This window comes from Bos grunniens, chromosome 11, assembly GCF_055505025.1.
Source record: "Bos grunniens cultivar Pamir isolate PY7600 chromosome 11, Bosgru_T2T1.0, whole genome shotgun sequence".
Taxonomy (NCBI): Eukaryota; Metazoa; Chordata; class Mammalia; order Artiodactyla; family Bovidae; genus Bos; species Bos grunniens.
This window is the reverse complement of record NC_141175.1, coordinates 6,392,994-6,410,196: the sequence shown is the minus strand read 5'-3', so window position 1 is coordinate 6,410,196 and position 17,203 is coordinate 6,392,994. Positions and strand designations below refer to the sequence as shown.

The window sequence follows — 17,203 nt, the reverse complement described above, 5'->3', positions numbered from 1 at the left end:
ACGACTGAGCACTCGTGCACTCAGGGAACTAACAATGTGCACCTCATGGGGTTACTGGAGGGTTTAAGTCTTTAAAGCACCTAGTAGTATGCCTCGGAGAAGGCAATGGCACCCCACTCCAGTACTCTTGCCTGGAAAATCCCATGGACGGAAGAGCCTGGTAGGCTGCAGTCCATGGGGTTGCTAGGAGTCGGACATGACTGAGTGACTTCACTTTCATTTTTCACTTTCATGCCTTGGTGAAGGAAATGGCAACCCACTCCAGTGTTCTTGCCTGGAGAATCCCAGGGATGGGGGAGCCTGGTGGGCTGCCGTCTATGGGGTCTCACAGAGTCAGACACGACTGAAGCGATGCAGCAGCAGCAGCAGTAGTAGTGTGCCTGATGGAACAGGCCCTTGATAGATAATAGCTGGTACTATAGTCATAGCATTATTGTTTAATTGAAAATTAGCTGTTGGGATTAGGTTGATCAACTTGTCTGGAAACTCAGATTTGTCATTTTGCAAGTGTGGAGATTTCAGACCCTGCTTAGACAGTTTACCCCTGAAGTTACCAAAGTGGTAACTGCCTTTAGTCTAAATGTATAGATTTTAATTGCCCTTCCTTCTAGAGCCCTGTTGGGGTTGTGTTTGCTCTGGGGTGGGATGTGATAGTGAGACTGTGATCATTTTCCCTTTGGGTTAATTCGTTGTTTGGTCAGATTTTCCATTTCCATTTCAGGATGCTCTCATCTCTTGCCTTTGTATTTAGGAGGATAATGTGTCATCACCATTACCATGAGTCCCAATTTCTCAGATCATAGGTGGTTCATATGTAACATTGTCCTCTTTCAGTTTTGACAGCGACCTCGAAAGCCTGCGCAATGCTTTGTTGAAAACGACTCTAGAGGCTCACCCCAAACCATTGCCTAAAGTACCAGGTAAGTGCATTCTCCCCAGTCTTTAAACTCTGTTCTCTTTCTGACCTTAAAAACCAAGTTTTAAGCATTTACGGGTTCACGAATTTCTTGCAGCTAAACTGTCCCCCGTGAAACAGGCACAACTGAGAAATTTCTTGGCCAAGAGGAAGACCCCACCAGTGAGATCCACTGCTCCAGGTAGAGGAACCCGGGCCTGAATTTTTAGGATAAACTGTATAGTACATTGTGTGGGAGTAGGATGGGGTTTGTGTGTGTGTGTCTGTGCGTGTTTTTCTTTGGTTCTTAATGGGAGATAGAGGAAGTGTCTCCAGAATCTGTCATCCATCTGCATATGGGATTAAGAAGAAGCTTATACATAGTCAACTCGGGGTGGTTGTTTTGGCTTTTACACTGTGTTTTCCATAGTCCTCAGGTTCTGTGGCAGTGATTGCCAAGGATTTGGGGGGAAGCTGAACTGGTTCCATGGGTCCTAGCCTTCACTTTAGCTAGAAAAGCTTTACTTTTCTGATTCGTGTCGGATTTTGAGTAAGGCTGCATTTGAAAAAAGACATGCTCAGTAGACACGCGTGACTAGTGGCAGTCTAAAGAGAAATGCAGACATAGGGCATGCAGGTGCTGGTGGTTATGAATGGACTTGCTGAGGGACTGTGCTGCACGTTGACTTGCCTCAGAACACTTCGGTGTGGTGCTGTCCAGTAGAGCTTCCTGCAGTACTTGTGATGTTGGATCTGTGCTGTCCAATACAGCAGTTAACCGGTGGCCATTGGGTACTTTAAGGGGGATGGTACAACTTAGAGTTCAAATTTTTCATTTGTTTTTCATCTAAATAACCACACATGGCTGGTGGCTACCAAATTCACATTGCAGCCTAGCAGTAGCCCTAGTATGTTTTTTAATTAAAAAAATTCTTTTGGCTATGGCTGCCAGGCAAGACCACATGCGTGGTTTTCACTTGCAATTGTTTATATTACGTTTGAAAAAAGTGAACCCGTTAGTTGCTCAGTTGTGTTTGACTCTTTGCGCCCCCATAAACTATATAGCCGACCAGGCTCCTCTTGACCATGGGATTCTCCAGGCAAGAATACTGGAGTGGGTAGCCATTTCCTTCTCTAGGGCATCTTCCCGACCCAAGGATCGAACCTGGGTCTCCTGCATTGCAGGCAGATTCTTTACTGTGAGTCACCAGGGAAGCCCATGTTACACTCACATTATGACACGTAAAATCTTGTAGAGTGATGTGTCCGTAGGGCAAATAAGTCAGTAAGTATTAGCAATACTTTTTAAATAACTTGAGGAGGAGAGAGGGCTGTTTTTTGCTTGATTTTGGTGTTTCCAGTACACAGACAGTTACATGACTTCTGAAATTCATGGTAGAAAGTAACATGGCATAAAGCCTTGCCCTGTAGTTTATGGAAGGAGCAAAACAGGGAAAGTGAGAATCGATTTTAGTGATTTTTTTTTTTTTAAACTAATTGTCTCATTCAAAAGAAGCATTGGATTTACCTGGCATTGTTTGAGACCCTCGGAACTGAGGATGTGATGTCTTCTCCGGTTTGTATTAGGCCTGTTCTTAGAAGTTTGTTGTTGGAAGGCAGGGACACCATTGTGACTGCCTGTTCACTCTGCTGTGGGAGTTGGTTGCTTTTCTGAGGTGGCGTTGTTGCCCGTGAACTTCTGCTTTTACACCAATGTGCATCCTGTCTCCCACCTCACATTTTTTTTGCCTAACAGTCAAAATGTTCTTGTCCTATACAGCTCAGTTTTGCAAAACCCATTTAAGCAAAGACTATCTTTGTTCACGTTCAACTGCAGCTGCTTCCACTTAAAATAAGTAATAATTAAGTCGCTTTACAAATTGGATATTTCTCTAGCGACAGTGAAAATTACATAGCTTTTGGACTCGAATTGTCTCAGTTATCTTTTGTTTTGGGCTCTGTAGCCAGCCTGTCTCGGTCAGCCTTCCTGTCTCAGAGGTATTATGAAGACTTGGATGAAGCCAGCTCAACATCATCCATTTCCCAGTCTCTGGAGAGTGAAGACACACGGACATCCTGTAAGGATGACGACGCAGTGGTCCAGGTCCCCCGGCACGCTCCCGTGGTTCGAACACCTTCCATCCAGCCCAGTCTCTTGCCCCAGGCAACTCCTTTTGCTAAATCTCACCTGATTCATGGTTCGCAGGGTATGATGGGAACTTCAAGTAAGTAAACAGTGGGACCAGAAACAATCTTTTCCCTAAGAGGTTCCTAACTCATGAAGGAACTGTGGCTGGGTTTTATTACTAGCACATGCAGAAGTGGTGGGTTCTAGCCCATTTCTGCTGCTGCTGCTAAGTCGCTTCAGTCGTGTCCGACTCTCTGTGACCCCATAGACAGCAGCCCGCCAGGCTCCCCCATCCCTGGGATTCTCCAGGCAAGAACACTGGAGTGGGTTGCCATTTCCTTCTCCAATGCATGAAAGTGAAAAGTGAAAGTGAAGTCCCTCAGTCATGTCTGACTCCTAGTAACCCCGTGGACTGCAGCCTACCAGGCTCTTCCGTCCATGGGATTTTCCAGGCAAGAGTACTGGAGTGGGTTGCCATTGCCTTCTCCGCCATTTCTGCTAATCCTTTAGAAATTACGGACAGAGTCAAGAGATGTGTTCCCCTTGAAAGTGGTTGGTGGGACACTGTGAGGAAGAGGAGGCGCTTCAAGGCTCACGCTGTTGCCCCTTTACGTGGAAGACAGTGTGTGCCTTTCTGACCTCGGCTCATTTCAGCTTGAAGCCATGTCCTGTCTCAGGGCTTACCAGCCATGGTGCTCATTATCTCTGGTGGCTTGTTGACGGGACCTATGTTAGGCTGTTAGATCTTCAGCTCAGAGTGTCAGGACTTTGTACTGAAGTGACTCCTAAGTAGACCAACCTAGGCATGAGGTACTAGAATGGAGAGATTTGTGAGAGAAGAGCTAACCATTCATTGCTCTGTATGGGCATAGAAGTTATATCTCACTCAGTGTCAGAGGAAATGATCATGTAACATATTTTCTCCAGTAGAAGTGGGCAGACAGCATCCAGCATCCTTGAAAGATAAAAGTGCCAACCTGTCAGTTTGCCAGTATTTTCTGTTAATGCTTAAGGATATTAAATCTTCGCATTTTCCCTGCAACCTAACATGGAGAATTTACCATTTTAATTTTTGTGTGTGCTTCTGTTCTGACCCACTGTATCACTTAACTTTACTTTTTCCCTCAGTGTCTACACCTGCTAGCAAAATTATTCCCCAAGGAGCTGATAGCACCATGCTTGCAACAAAAACAGTGAAGCATGGCGCACCTGGCCCTTCGCACCCCATCTCTGCCCCGCAGGCGGCCGCCGCAGCAGCACTGAGACGGCAGATGGCCAGTCAGGCGCCAGGTAAGAGCACCGGTGCAGGGGCTGATGCTGAGCTGTCTGAGCCACAGGCCAGGACATGGGGGCCAAGAAACGGCGGGCCCTTCGCTGCCTTTCAGAAAAGAGGACTGATGTGACAGCTCTCGCCTTCGCGGGGAGACTTCTGAGAGGGCAGCGACTCAGTTGGAAACTTGCCCTTAAAGGGCTGTATAAGATCTACCATGTTCAGTTAAGTTCATTTGCATCATTTCTTTTTAGATTCAACACAAGGATTCATCCCTGTTTTTGAATAATGTCTGCTTTAAGCCCCAGAATTAATCTTTGCTGTTAGATCACCTAATAATGTTAGAGTTGTCTCGTAGTATTTTAAGGCTCCGAGCCACCCTTTGCAATGAGTGTACGTGTGCCCATTTTGCTTTTGAGTAATGCTCGGTTTGGAGAGGCGAAGGTCACCAACCAATATGTAACAAAGCCCAGACTCCAACCCTGTGTTCTTTGTACTGAAGTACAGCTTTTTCTTAAGATTGCAGTTTTAACCTGGAAACGTGAAGCTCTAAGGAACTAATCAGCTCTTGCATTTTGTCAGTGGTTTGTGGCTCTCCATAATCTTCTACATTAAGATTTCTAGGTAATTTGCCTTGGAACTTCAGTTAATCAGTTTTTACAAGCCAGTGCTTCTCAACCAGAGGCTTTTTTACTCTGCCTGCTTCCCCTCCAACAGTTGGCAGTGTTGCTGCCCTGTAGTGGGTAGAGGCCAGTAATGCTGCAAAGAAACTGCCAAAAGCACAAGAGAACCCTACAACAAAGGATTATCCATCCCCAAACGTCAGTAGTGCCAAGAGTGAGAAACTTGGCTATAAATCATATTTTTGTTTTAGCTGAATGAAGTTTTTTAGTTTTATAACATATGCCAATTTACACTAAAATTTTAAAAGATGGAAAAGACATGGTGGTTTGATTTAGCCAAAAATAGTTGCCATTAGATGATTATAGATCTCTAGGGAAAGTTCAGATTAAAACCCTTACTAAGACATCTCAAATAGATATGAAACAGCAAAAACAAGAGAACTTTTTAAGGTACTTTTGAGCATTCTGAAAAATATAAGAAACCCTTGATGTTGTAAATATTAGTTGGACCAAGCAGGATCTTAGCATTGTACTGAACAGATCCTAAATCAAGCTGATTGATTATTTATCAACTTCTAGTCTATCAGGATTTAGGATTAGTCCATTCTCAGCAGGAGGTGGTGTGATCTCTATTATCATTTCAGAAGACATTATTCAAAAACAGGTTTCGAAGGTGTGGGCACCTGTGAGTGTTAAGGATGAAGTATGTGCAGTCATAAGCAGGGCATCCCTGGTGACTCCTGAAGGAAGGGGTGAAGTGAGCTGCCATAGAGCCACCATCCCACCTGGGCTACAAGTTCACCTGTGCCCCACAGTAGTTGGAGAAGATCCAAAAGCTTTGCTTAGGCCTTCTTAATAGTTATTTATAACATGTCATAAAGTCCTGGGCTACAGTTTTAAATTATAAGACACATACAAAAAAGGTATGAAAGCTGATAAGCCTAAGGTAAGTAGGTGTCAAATCAGTCCCTGTTACCATTCCTTAATTCAGGCCTTTTGGCCTCCTTCTCCATTCTGGTTCAATCTCCATTTTTCATATTTTATTCACTGTGTCTGTCTCACTAAAGCATGAACTTCTTTAAAGAAGAAACTATATTTTAGACATTTTTTGTATTCCCAGCACCTAACAGAGTCTGACAGTAATAAGCTCATGTGAAAGAGTGGTTGAATGAATGAATGCACGGTGGAGGCAGAAACACTGGTAATCCTCTAGCTGTTTCTGCCCTTTTCTAGGACAAGCCAACAATATGGCAAGCATCTCAGCTCTGCTCTATAAAAGCTGGCTGGTGAATTCCTTTTTTCTGAACTAGTACATTTGATTAAATTGCACAAGCTTCATTGAATGATCTTTATGAAGGGCGTAGGCCAGGTGTTCTATTCAGCACAGTGCTGCAGAACTACCTAAATTTCCTTTATATAATAAGTTTGTGTTCTGCTTGTGTCCTAGTTATTCATTAGACCTGGCTAGAATTTTGATCCTGTATTGCAATTAACGTGCCTTTCTCTTCTCTATTTAAATAGCTGTCAGTACGTTGACTGAATCAACTTTGAAGAATGTCCCTCAAGTGGTAAATGTGCAGGAATTGAAGAATAATGCTACAGCCCCCTCTGCAGCAGTGGGGTATGTTACTGCCTCATTAGCGTGTTTAAGCCAATGAATCATTCTGCATAGCGTAGGGCTGCCTGCAGGGAGCAGCAGTGCTGTTGTCCCAGTGTGACTTCTTCCTGCAGAACTTGAGGTCCCAAGAGGAGCGGAATGGACAGCTAATCTCAGGCACACAATTGGGTTTCAGGAAATTGTCCTCTCCAACTGGCAGTAACAGTTGCCTCATAAACTTTCAAAGTCTTGGTGTTACGTACTCAGTGTGCCGTTTGCCGTATATAAGTCTGCATGTGGTACACGTTACAGTTATTAAGTCAGGTAAGGTGGACGGTTTGATTTATTTTTTTAAATACTCTTGGGGCTCCTGAGTTGACACTTCAACTCTAACGCAGACTATTGATTGTAAAAACCCAATGATGGTCTCTCCTCCCTTCCTTCCCCTCTCCAGGCATTCGTGTTTTTTCAAGTTTCTCATATTGTTTGTATGAAAAAGCAGTGGTTTAAAAGGCAGAAGCTCTGTTTGGAGACTTCCAGTTTCTCCCATGCCACATCTAAGAGCTGGATCATTGCTGCCAGAACTGACTTTTAAGTGTGAATGTGTGTTTAGAATTCAAGGCATTGACTCCCTCCCACTGGTGTGGGCGGCACGGTTCATAGAACATGCCCGTGTCCTGTTGCTCCCAAGTATTTTGTAGCCAGGAGCTGTGCAGTGTGGCTCAGGGAAGAGTTGAGGGCTGTATCCTCAGTTTGAATGTAGAGATCATGAGGACCAGGGTCATTCAGGGAGTTAGTGTCTGGTGCCTGTGACTAGTCCAACTGCAAGAAGAACAGCCACTAACCCTGTGTTTTTTCCAGTTCACATGAGCCCTCTCCTCCCCCACCCCAGGTCTGCTCACTGTTCTGTTTTGGCTTTATCAAGTGGCCCTACTTCACTAGTCCACTGGCCTTCTCTTTTTTCCACATTGGCCCATTTATCAACACTGCCAGGAATTTCTTAGTTATCTCAGGGCCATGCTAACAGCCAAAAACAAGCCTAGCTTTCCTATCTTATAGTGACCTTGAAGCTTCGGTATGCTGTTTAGACCAAGATGGCATTTGTGGTTGTTGTGAATTTCTCAAGGGAAAGAACTATGCATTAGAGTTTGGGAATTATAGCCAGATTCCTAGTGTAGGGTAGGCAAGGAAAAGCCACCGCAAGGCAGAATCTTACATAAGACAGGAAAAGCCAGCTTAATGGTGAAAGAAACATGGTCTGGTATTTCTGGAATATTTTAGCTGTTCTCACAATATGTGAGAAGCACCTCTTGATGATTTCCTTTATCTTATCTCAGGCTGTGTTTTCCTCCAGTGATTCATCTGAGCTAATCATCGATATGAGCTTTGTTAAAGGAGCAATTCTGGGTTTGCCCTTTTTTCTGACTTAAGAAAAATAGGCATAGAAGTTTAAAAAGAGTTGAAGAAACTCTTCTTTTCTCCACAGGATTGGACTCTGGTTATTATTTAACTTGTATGCCCACCATGGCACCTGGAATGTTGTTTCTTTTTATTATTCTTGTTGAATTCTTGTTGAATAATAGGTGAACTAAGCACAGTTGGTAAGTGGAAACTGATATTTACCACCTTCCCTAATAAGAAAGCTTGAGAGGGAATTATACTCATTATAAAATCACTTACTTTCAGATTCTGTTAAGCAGTAGTTTCCTGAGTGTTTTTTGTATTTGCTTGTTTTGTTTTTGTTTTTGGTGGCACCTCACGCCTTTGTGGGATCTTAGTTCCCTGACCAGGGTGGAACCCATGCTTCCTGCAGTGGAAGCATAGTCTTAACCACTGGACTACCAGGGAGGTCCCTCCTAAGTGTATTTTAACTGTTTAATTTTGCATTTCACTTCTCCTGAGTAACATCTTAAAGAGATTTATTATAGGATGAGGTTATATGTTTCTGCCATTGATATAGCTTATGTTCACTGGCCTCACCCCACTCACCCCTTATATTCACTGACCAGCCATCCTGTTTGCAGGAAGAGGGCTTATCTGGGGCACACTCATGCTAGTTAGACTCCTCTCCAGCACTCAGGCCCTTGATTCAGCAGATTCCCAAGGGGTGTCTGCCATGAACATGATAACGCCCTGGGTATTTGGGGTCCAGTAGTCAGTAAGACCAGAGAAGGCGATGGCACCCCACTCCAGTACTCTTGCCTGGAAAATCCTGTGGACGGAGGAGCCCAGTAGGCTGCAGTCCATGGGGTCGCTCAGAGTTGGACAGGACTGAGCTACTTCACTTTCACTTTTCACCTTCATGCATTGGAGAAGGAAATGGCAACCCACTCCAGTATTCTTGCCTGGAGAATCCCAGGGACAGGGGAGCCTGGTGGGCTGCTGTCTATGGGGTCGCACAGAGTCGGACACAACCGAAGCGACTTAGCAGCAGCAGCAGCAGCAGTCAGTAAAACATACCAAGTCCCCACGTTCACGACACTTAGATGTTAGCAAGAAGGCAGCCCCTAAGCTACCCATTTCACATCAGTTATTTAACTGTAGTATAATGAGTTTGATGAAGGAGAGGTACAGGGTGCTAAGAAGGCTCACAGTGAGGCAGTCTGGGGCTGACGAGGTTGGGAAGGAAAGATGTTTCAGCTGGAAGTTGAGCGGTGACCAGAAGTTGCCAGGCAAAGTGGAAGAAGAGTGTTATAAACAGGAGGTGCAGGATCTGTGAAAGCCCAGACCTGGGAAAGGGCAGAGCAAGTCTGAGTGCAGGTGAAAGGCCAGTTTGTCTAGAGTTCTGGCAGGAAATGGAAGGTAAATGAAACAGGGCCAAATGAGGTGAGAAATATGGTGGAATTTTTTATTGGTTTGTTGTTTTCCAAAACACACCCAGATCATCATTCCTTTCAAGAATTTTGGCATTCGTTTCTTCGTTCTTTCTACAAATACTTAAGTAGCATTTTATATATGCCACACACTGTTGTAGGTGCTGAGAATAACACAGTTAACAAAACAGACCCTGCCCCCCAAAATCCCCAAACCCTGCCCTAGTCACAGAGAGACAGATGACAAGTAAAATTCATCTAAATACAGTATTTTAGAAGGGGATAGGTATGACGGAGAAAATTAAAGCAGAAAAGGGGTTTAGGGGCTTTTGTCCAGACATGGTTGCAGTTTTAAATAGAGGCAAAGAAGGTGCTTCTCCTACGTGACTAATGACTAACATGTCTCAGAAATACCAGACCATATTTTTTTCACCACAAAACTGGGGATTCTCCTGTCTTATATGTTGATAATACTCTGCCTTGCAGTGGCTTTTGACATTTTACATTTGAATAAAGACCAGAGAGCAGGCTCATGAATATCCTAAGGAAGAAAGCCCCAAGCACCAGGCCTGTAGTGAGAGCTTGTCTGGCAGGTTCAGGATGAAGCCAGGCAGCCCCTGGTGGCTGGAGGGAAAGAGGAGGAGAGTGGGGTAGGGCCGGGTTACAAATCCAATAACATCTGGTAAGCCTGGTTGAGGACCTAGCTGACAGCTGGATGCTGAGTAACCTGATCTAATTTACATTTGCTTTTTTAAAGCAGTTTTAGCAATTTTTAAAAATACTGGGCCATAATTAACACACAGTAAAATTTACCTTTTTGTAGTCTAAAATTCCACGAGCTATGATAAATGCAGATTATTTTGTTGACCTGTGGGTTTGGCAGGAAGTTTCTGGTTCTTATATTTAGAATAGATGAGAAGGGCTGGAATGAAGAAGAATAAAAAAAGGGAGAACAGTTAAGAAGCTTTTTCTTTTTTTATTGTGGGTAAATATATGTATAACAAAATTTATTATTTTAACCATTTTTAAGTGTCCAATTCAGAGACATTAAGTATGTTTACAGTGTTGTATAACTGTCACCCTATCTGTTCCAGAACTTTTTCATTATCTCATACAGCAATTGTACCCATTAAATATTAACTCTTTATTCCACCTTACTTCTAGTCCCTGGTAACCTCTAATCTACTTTCTGTTGCTAAGAATTTGCCCTATATGTAGTATTTGTCCTTTTATATCTGGCTTATTTCACTCACATTTTTAAGATTTATCCATGTTGTGAAGTGTTAGTCGCTCAGTCATGTCTGATTCTTTGTGACCCCATGGACTGTTTGTTATCCACCAGGCTTCTCTGTCCATGGAATTCTTCAGGCGAGAATACTGGAGTGGGGAGCCATTCCCTTCTCCAGAGGATCTTCCAAATCCAGAGATTGAACCCAGGTCTCAGGCATTGGAACAGATTCTTTAGTGTCTAAACCACCAGGGAGGCCCATGTTGTAGCATATATCAGAATTTCATTCCTTTTATGACTGAATAACATTCCACTGTATATATATATCCTGTTTTACTTATCCATTCATCTGAAAGTGGACACTTGGGTTGAGTTGACTACTGTGAATAATGCTGCAGTGAGCATTGTTGTACAGCCCTGAGTCCCTGCTTTTCAGTTATTCTGGGTAATGTTTTAGGAGTAGAATTGCTAGAGCATATGGCAGTCTACTTTCTGAGCTAAGTGTAGTTCAAACTTTTCCAAAGTAGCTGCACCATTTTACATTCCCAATAGCAATGTATGAAGTTCCAGTTTCTCCACATCCTCACTAATATGTGTTATTGTCCATCTTTTTGATTATAGCTATCCTAATGGATGGACACGGTATCTCCTTGTGGTTTTGATATGTTTCCCTGTGACTAATGATATTGGATGTCTGTGTGCATATTAGCCATTGTGTCTTCTTTAGAGAAATATCTCTTTAAATCCTTTGCCTGTTTTTAAATTGGGTTCTTTATCTTAATTGTTGAGGTGTCATTTTCTTTCTTTTTTTTTTTAATATTTATTTTTATTTATTTGGCTGCACCAGGTCTTAGTTGAGGCACATAGGATCTTTGATCTTCGTTGAGGAAGATTTCTTTTTAGTTGGAGCATGCAAACTCTTAGTTGCAGGATATGGGATCTAGTTCTCTGACCAGGGATTGAACCTGGGACCCCTGCGTTGGGAGCAAGGAGTCAGCCACTGGGCCGCCAGGGAAGTCCCAGGGTGTCATATTATTTATGTAATCTAGATTCAAGTCTCTTATCAGATATATGATTTGCAAATATGTTCTCCCATTCTTTGTGTGGTTTTCACTTTCTTAATGGTGTCCTTTGAAACAACAGTTTTTAATTTTGATGAAATTCAATTTATTTTTTTCTTTTATTGCTTGCACTGTTGGTGTCTGTTATATGTTTAAGAAACTATTGCTTCATGCAGGATCATAAAGATTTACTCCTGTGTTTTCTTCCAAGTTTTGTAGTTTGAACTCTTACATTTAGGTCTTTGATATGCTTTGAGTTAATTTTTGTAAAATACTGTAATTTGTGGTCCAATATCTTTCTTTTGCATGTGGATACCCAGTTGTCCCAGGGCCTGTCTGGTGGCTCAGTGGTAAAGAATCTGCCTGCCAATGCAGGAGACATGGTGCCATCCCTGGGTTGAGAAGATCCCCTGGAGAAGGAAATGGCAGCCCACTCAAGTGTTCTTGCTGGGAAATCCCATGGACAGAGGAGCCTGGGGAACTACAGTCCATGGGGTCGCAAAGACACGGCTTAGTGACTGAACCACCACCACCCAGTTGTGCGGCACCATTTTTGGAAAAACCTTTTTCCCCTTGGATTGTCTTGGTACCCTCGCCACACTGATTGGTTTTCTAATGTTAAACCAATCGTCAGTAATAATGTATTCAACTTTTTAATATATGGTTGGACTCAATTTGCCAAAATTTTGTTGATAGTTTTGCCTCTGTCTTAATGAGGGATATTGGTCTGTAGATTTTCTTTTCTGGTAATGTCTTTCTTGCATTTTAACTTCAGAGTAATACTACCCTTATAGAATGAGTCAGAAAGTGTTCCTTCCTCTTCAATTTCCACTAAGAGTTTCTGTAGCTTGGTTACTATTTCATCCTTAAATTTTTGTAGAATTCACCAGTAAAGTTATTTTGGCTTGGAAATTTCAGTTTCTTTAGTACATATATGACTGTTAAGCTTATCTACTTCTTTGGTAGTTTGTATATTTCAAGAAATTCATTTCACTTGACTTGTTGAATTTATTGGCATGTTTTTCATTAATAGTCACTGATTATCATCCTTTAAATGTATATAGATTTTATTTTCCTCTTAATAGTAATTTGGGTCTTTTTTTTAACCTCATCAGTCTAACTAGAGTTTTATCAATTTTATTGATCTCAAAGAAGCCAGCTTTTGGCTTCATTGATTTTTTTTTTTCCCCTTCTTGATCTTTATTTCATTTTCCTGCTTACTTTGGATTTTATTTACTCTTCTAGTTTCTTAAGGTGAAAGCTAAGGTCATTAATCTGATGCTGCTCTCTTACAACACAGGCATTTGGTGCTATAAAGTTCTGTCTAAGAACTGCTTTGGCTACCTCCCACAGATTTGAATGTTATTTTTTCATTTTCATTTAGTTCAAAACATTTTGGGTTCTTTGTATACATATGGGATATTTAAAAGTGTGTTTCTAAATAATTGGGCATTTTCTTGATATCTTTTTGTTATTGATTTTTAATTTAATTTCATCATGGTTAGACATGTTTTGTATGACTTGAATTCTTTAGGTTTTATGGAGACTTCTTCTATGACCCAGAACTGGGGTCAACAAGGTTTTTCTTTTTTAAAGGCCATACAGTAAATAATTTAAGCTTTTGGGAGATACAGTCTCTGCCTCAACTACTCAACTCTGCCATTGTAGCCTGAATGCAGCCATAAACAAAACGTAAATGAATGGGCATGGCTTTATTACAGTTCAACTTTATTTACAAAAGCAGGCAGCTGGTCTATTGTTTCTAGTTTGCCAATCTTTGATCTAGAATGTCAGTCATCTTGGTAAATGTTCTGTGCCACTGCTCTTATTGGGTGGCATGTTCTATAAATGTCAATTAAAGTACTTCAGTTCAGTTCAGTCACTCAGTCTTGTCCGATTCTTTGCGACGCCATGGACTGCAGCACGCCAGGCCTCCCTGTTCATCACCAACTCCCGGAGTTTATCCATTGAGTCAGTGATGCCATCCAACCATCTCATCCTCTGTTGTCCCCTTCTCCTCCTGCCTTCAATCTTTCCCAGCATCAGAAGCTTTTCAAATGAGTCAGCTCTTCCAATCAGGTGACCAAAGTATTGAAGTTTCAGCTTCAACATCAGTCCTGCCGATGAACACTTAGGACTGATTTCCTTTAGGATGGACTGGTTAGATCTCCTTGCAGTTCAAGGGACTCTCAAGAGTCTTCTCCAACACCATAGTTTAGAAGCATCCATTCTTCGGTGCTCAGCTTTCTTTATAGTCCAATTCTCACATCCACACATGACTACTGGAAAAACCATAACCTTGACTAGATGGACCTTTGTTGGCAAAGTAATGTCTCTGCTTTTTAATATGCTGTCTAGATTGGTCATAACTTTCCTTCCAAGGAGTAAGCGTCTTTTAATTTCATGGCTGCAGTCACCATCTGTAGTAGATGATGATAATCTTCTGTCTGATTATTCCATCAGTTAATGAGAATAGTGTTGGTATTTTCAAGTGTAGCTATGGATTTGCTTATTTTTCTTTCAGTTCTAGCTTTTTTTTTTTGCCTCATTTGTAGTTCTGTTGTTAGTTGCATAAATGTTTAGGATTGTCACATACTTTTGATGAAATGGAGGTAGATGTATGTTACAGTGCCATTTTCTGCCTGTGGTCCTTTGATTTCTGTTTTCAGTTGTGGAACAGAACATTTCAGGTGAATTTCTGATGATCTCTTCTCAGGTGCATACTGCTAGTAGAATACCGTCATCCAGAATATGATAATTCCAAGTTTGGTGTTTGCATCTCCTCCTGAACATGTCTAGCTGTTGATTTCCATTGTTTTGGTTCATGATCATGTACAAGTCTTTGAACACATTTATTTAGCAGTATACTGTCCTTTTCTGCTTGCTCCGTTAGATCATGGTGGATCTGACTTAATCAGTTCGTTTACTAGCTGAGTGCATGAACAGCATTTATTTCTCTGCTGGGTCGTCATGTGGCCCAGTGTGTAAATACTGTGAATCCTATTTTGCATGTTTGGGGATTTAGGACACCCAAGAGATTTACGGCTTTATCACAAATAAACAGAAGAATAATTGCACTTAGTCTGCTTCATGCATGATTTAATCTACCATCATATCATAACTAAGTTTGAGATATAAATGTTCTAAAGTCGGGTAAATTGCTGCTTTTATTTTTATTCGTAGTTTTTTTTAGCTCATCTTTGAGAAAGCATGAAAGATTTGTACCTCCCTTGTGACTCTCATGAGCTGCAGTCATTTTCCCACCTAAGGTTGCTGTGTCTGCCCAGGGATTTCTCAGTCCCAGCCTCTCATGCATACATTCCTTTTCTTGTTGGAGTGTAAGCAGATGGGGGGGCGTCCCTGTGTACCTGCTCGGTTGAGTATCTCGGGGGACCAGTGTGCATTTCTTCAGAGAGGCGCACATTTGTAGTTGCTTCTCTCTTCAGTAGGAAAATAAAGAGGGTTTTATTGAAAACAACTGCATTTTTTTTCCTTCTCTCTGAATCTAATAAAGTTTGGGAAGATTTTCGTGTTATTCCAAGAGAGTATCCTGAGGTAACTGTAAGATTATTAAGATGTTTGGTAATTTTTTCCCATAAAGCATGGGTTTATTTTTGTCTTTTCTCTCACAAGTTAACTTTTTAATGGAAAATTGTTAATCCTCCTTAAGCGAAAGTTCTGAGAAATAAAACCAGATGCTACAGTTGTTACTGCTATACCTATCAGTCAGAGGAGCTCTGGACAGAGGACAGATACATTGATGAAAAGAGTTGCTCCCTGGAGCCACGAATAGAGCTTTGTGTTGAACAGGGGATTTTTTTTTCCCTCACATATTTACACTAAGTGGGCTTCCCTGATGGTTCAGTGGTAAAGAATCTGTCTGCAGATGCAGGAGATCCAGGTTCAATCCCTGGGTCAGGAAGATCCACTGGGGAAGGAAATGGCAACCCACTCTAGTATTCTTGCCTGGGAAATCCCATGGACAGAGGAACCTGGCAATCCATGGGGTCGCAAAGAGTCAGACATGACTGAGCAACTAAACAACAGCAACAACAAAATTAACACTAAGTAGTTATTAAAATAACAGTTCCATGCATACTATGTTCACGGATAACAAAAGATGGTGAGAACTCTTTCTACGTAGACAGGATGCACTTTTCGTATTGACACTACAACAAAAGTGCAGGTTGGGCACGGAGCTGTGGTTGGTTTAACTCTCCTGTGTGCTGACGTGGTGAGCTCTCGGGGCTGGTTGCTATGAGAAGCTGAGAGCTCTGCTTTGAGAAGATCATATACACCCCGTCGATCCTGATGAACATTTTCTGAGACTTGGAAAAGAGAATCAGGAATTTCCCACATGGTCTGGAATGGTGGTGGGTGATGGGGAGGAGGTGGAGAAAGCTTTCTCTGCAAATAAGAAAAAGATCTACTTCTGAATATCCATAACTTTTTTTCCTTAAAATTTCAGGAAGAAGATACATTTTAAGGTCATTGCTTTGACTTTTGCTAAAGACCAAATTTCATGTAAAGAATTTATTCTTCAATCAGAAACATGTCAAATGATTTTGATTAGGGTCTGAGACATCTGTGTTCTACCCCAAAACTGGTATTACCTTTTTGCACAGAAGGTGGCTCGGGGTTGAGGATGAATTTCCCCCAGTCATGCCTTGCTCCTGAGCGCTTGCTTTGTGTTTTCCAGTTCTTCAGGGCCATACTCTGCAGCCAAAACGCCTCACCCGGTGTTGACTCCAGCGCCTGCCAACCAAGCTAAGCAGGTAAATTGCTGATTTTTGCTTTGCTAATGTGACATGCAGTGACTGTCCTTGTAACTGAAGACAATCTGGTACTAAGTCCCCGCACTGTTTATTTTTTATTTTACTTTAAAAAATTTTTCCCACGTCTTTTAAATGAACTCTGAAAAAAACCTGTGATCCTTTCCCCACAATTTATGATGGTTTTGAGCTAGTAGGTCAGTCAGGACCCGATGATGTCTTTGTTGACCATGTAATATTCTGCATCTGGTAATCTTGGGTCATAATTCTCTGTATGGAGGGTATCTGTATGGAGTTCAAGTTTACTTTCATTTGTCTTAGTTAACCCATACAACAGCCGTATAGACAAGACAGATGTTCAGCTACGTTTCACTAATGAAGAAACCAGGGCTCAAGTGACTGACGCAGGCTTCCACCGGTAGTGAATGATGGAACCAGGGCTGGAACCCATCTTGCAGCTTCTCCCTGCCCACTGCTTTGTTCATTGGACCTTTCAGTATCAGCCTCCAGGGAACAGAGTCTTCTGCTTTCTCCTATCATCCCTGTTTTTCATACTTTGCATCTTCAGTGATGTTTGTTATGTCTACTTGCAGGCTTTTGCCTGATAAACATGGTCTCTTACAAAAATAGGTTATATTGTAGACACTTAAACAATCCAGAAAAAAATAATAGGAGATGGCGGAAAGGCAGATCAAGCCCTCTCTGAAACTTTCCCTAAAAAAACCTGGTTTCTCTGCTACTCAACTCTGTCTCTAGAAAGGTCATTTTAGACTGTGTTTGAGATTGACCCTCAGAACTTGCCTAATGTGAGTTCTC

At 42.0% G+C, this 17,203-nt stretch overlaps 1 protein-coding gene across 3 annotated transcripts in view; it reads left to right on the top strand.

Moving 5' to 3' along the window:
• The window catches only part of NUP214 (nucleoporin 214), a 90,135-nt gene that overhangs the window by 32,034 nt on the left and 40,898 nt on the right, over positions 1-17,203 (top strand). For all 3 annotated transcript variants that reach the window (XM_086324506.1, XM_086324505.1, XM_086324507.1), the window contains exons 20-25: positions 835-920; positions 1,014-1,097; positions 2,860-3,120; positions 4,152-4,313; positions 6,438-6,537; positions 16,315-16,390. In XM_086324506.1, coding sequence (XP_086180632.1) covers positions 835-920; positions 1,014-1,097; positions 2,860-3,120; positions 4,152-4,313; positions 6,438-6,537; positions 16,315-16,390 — 769 coding nt within the window. The remainder of the gene's footprint in view (positions 1-834; positions 921-1,013; positions 1,098-2,859; positions 3,121-4,151; positions 4,314-6,437; positions 6,538-16,314; positions 16,391-17,203) is intronic.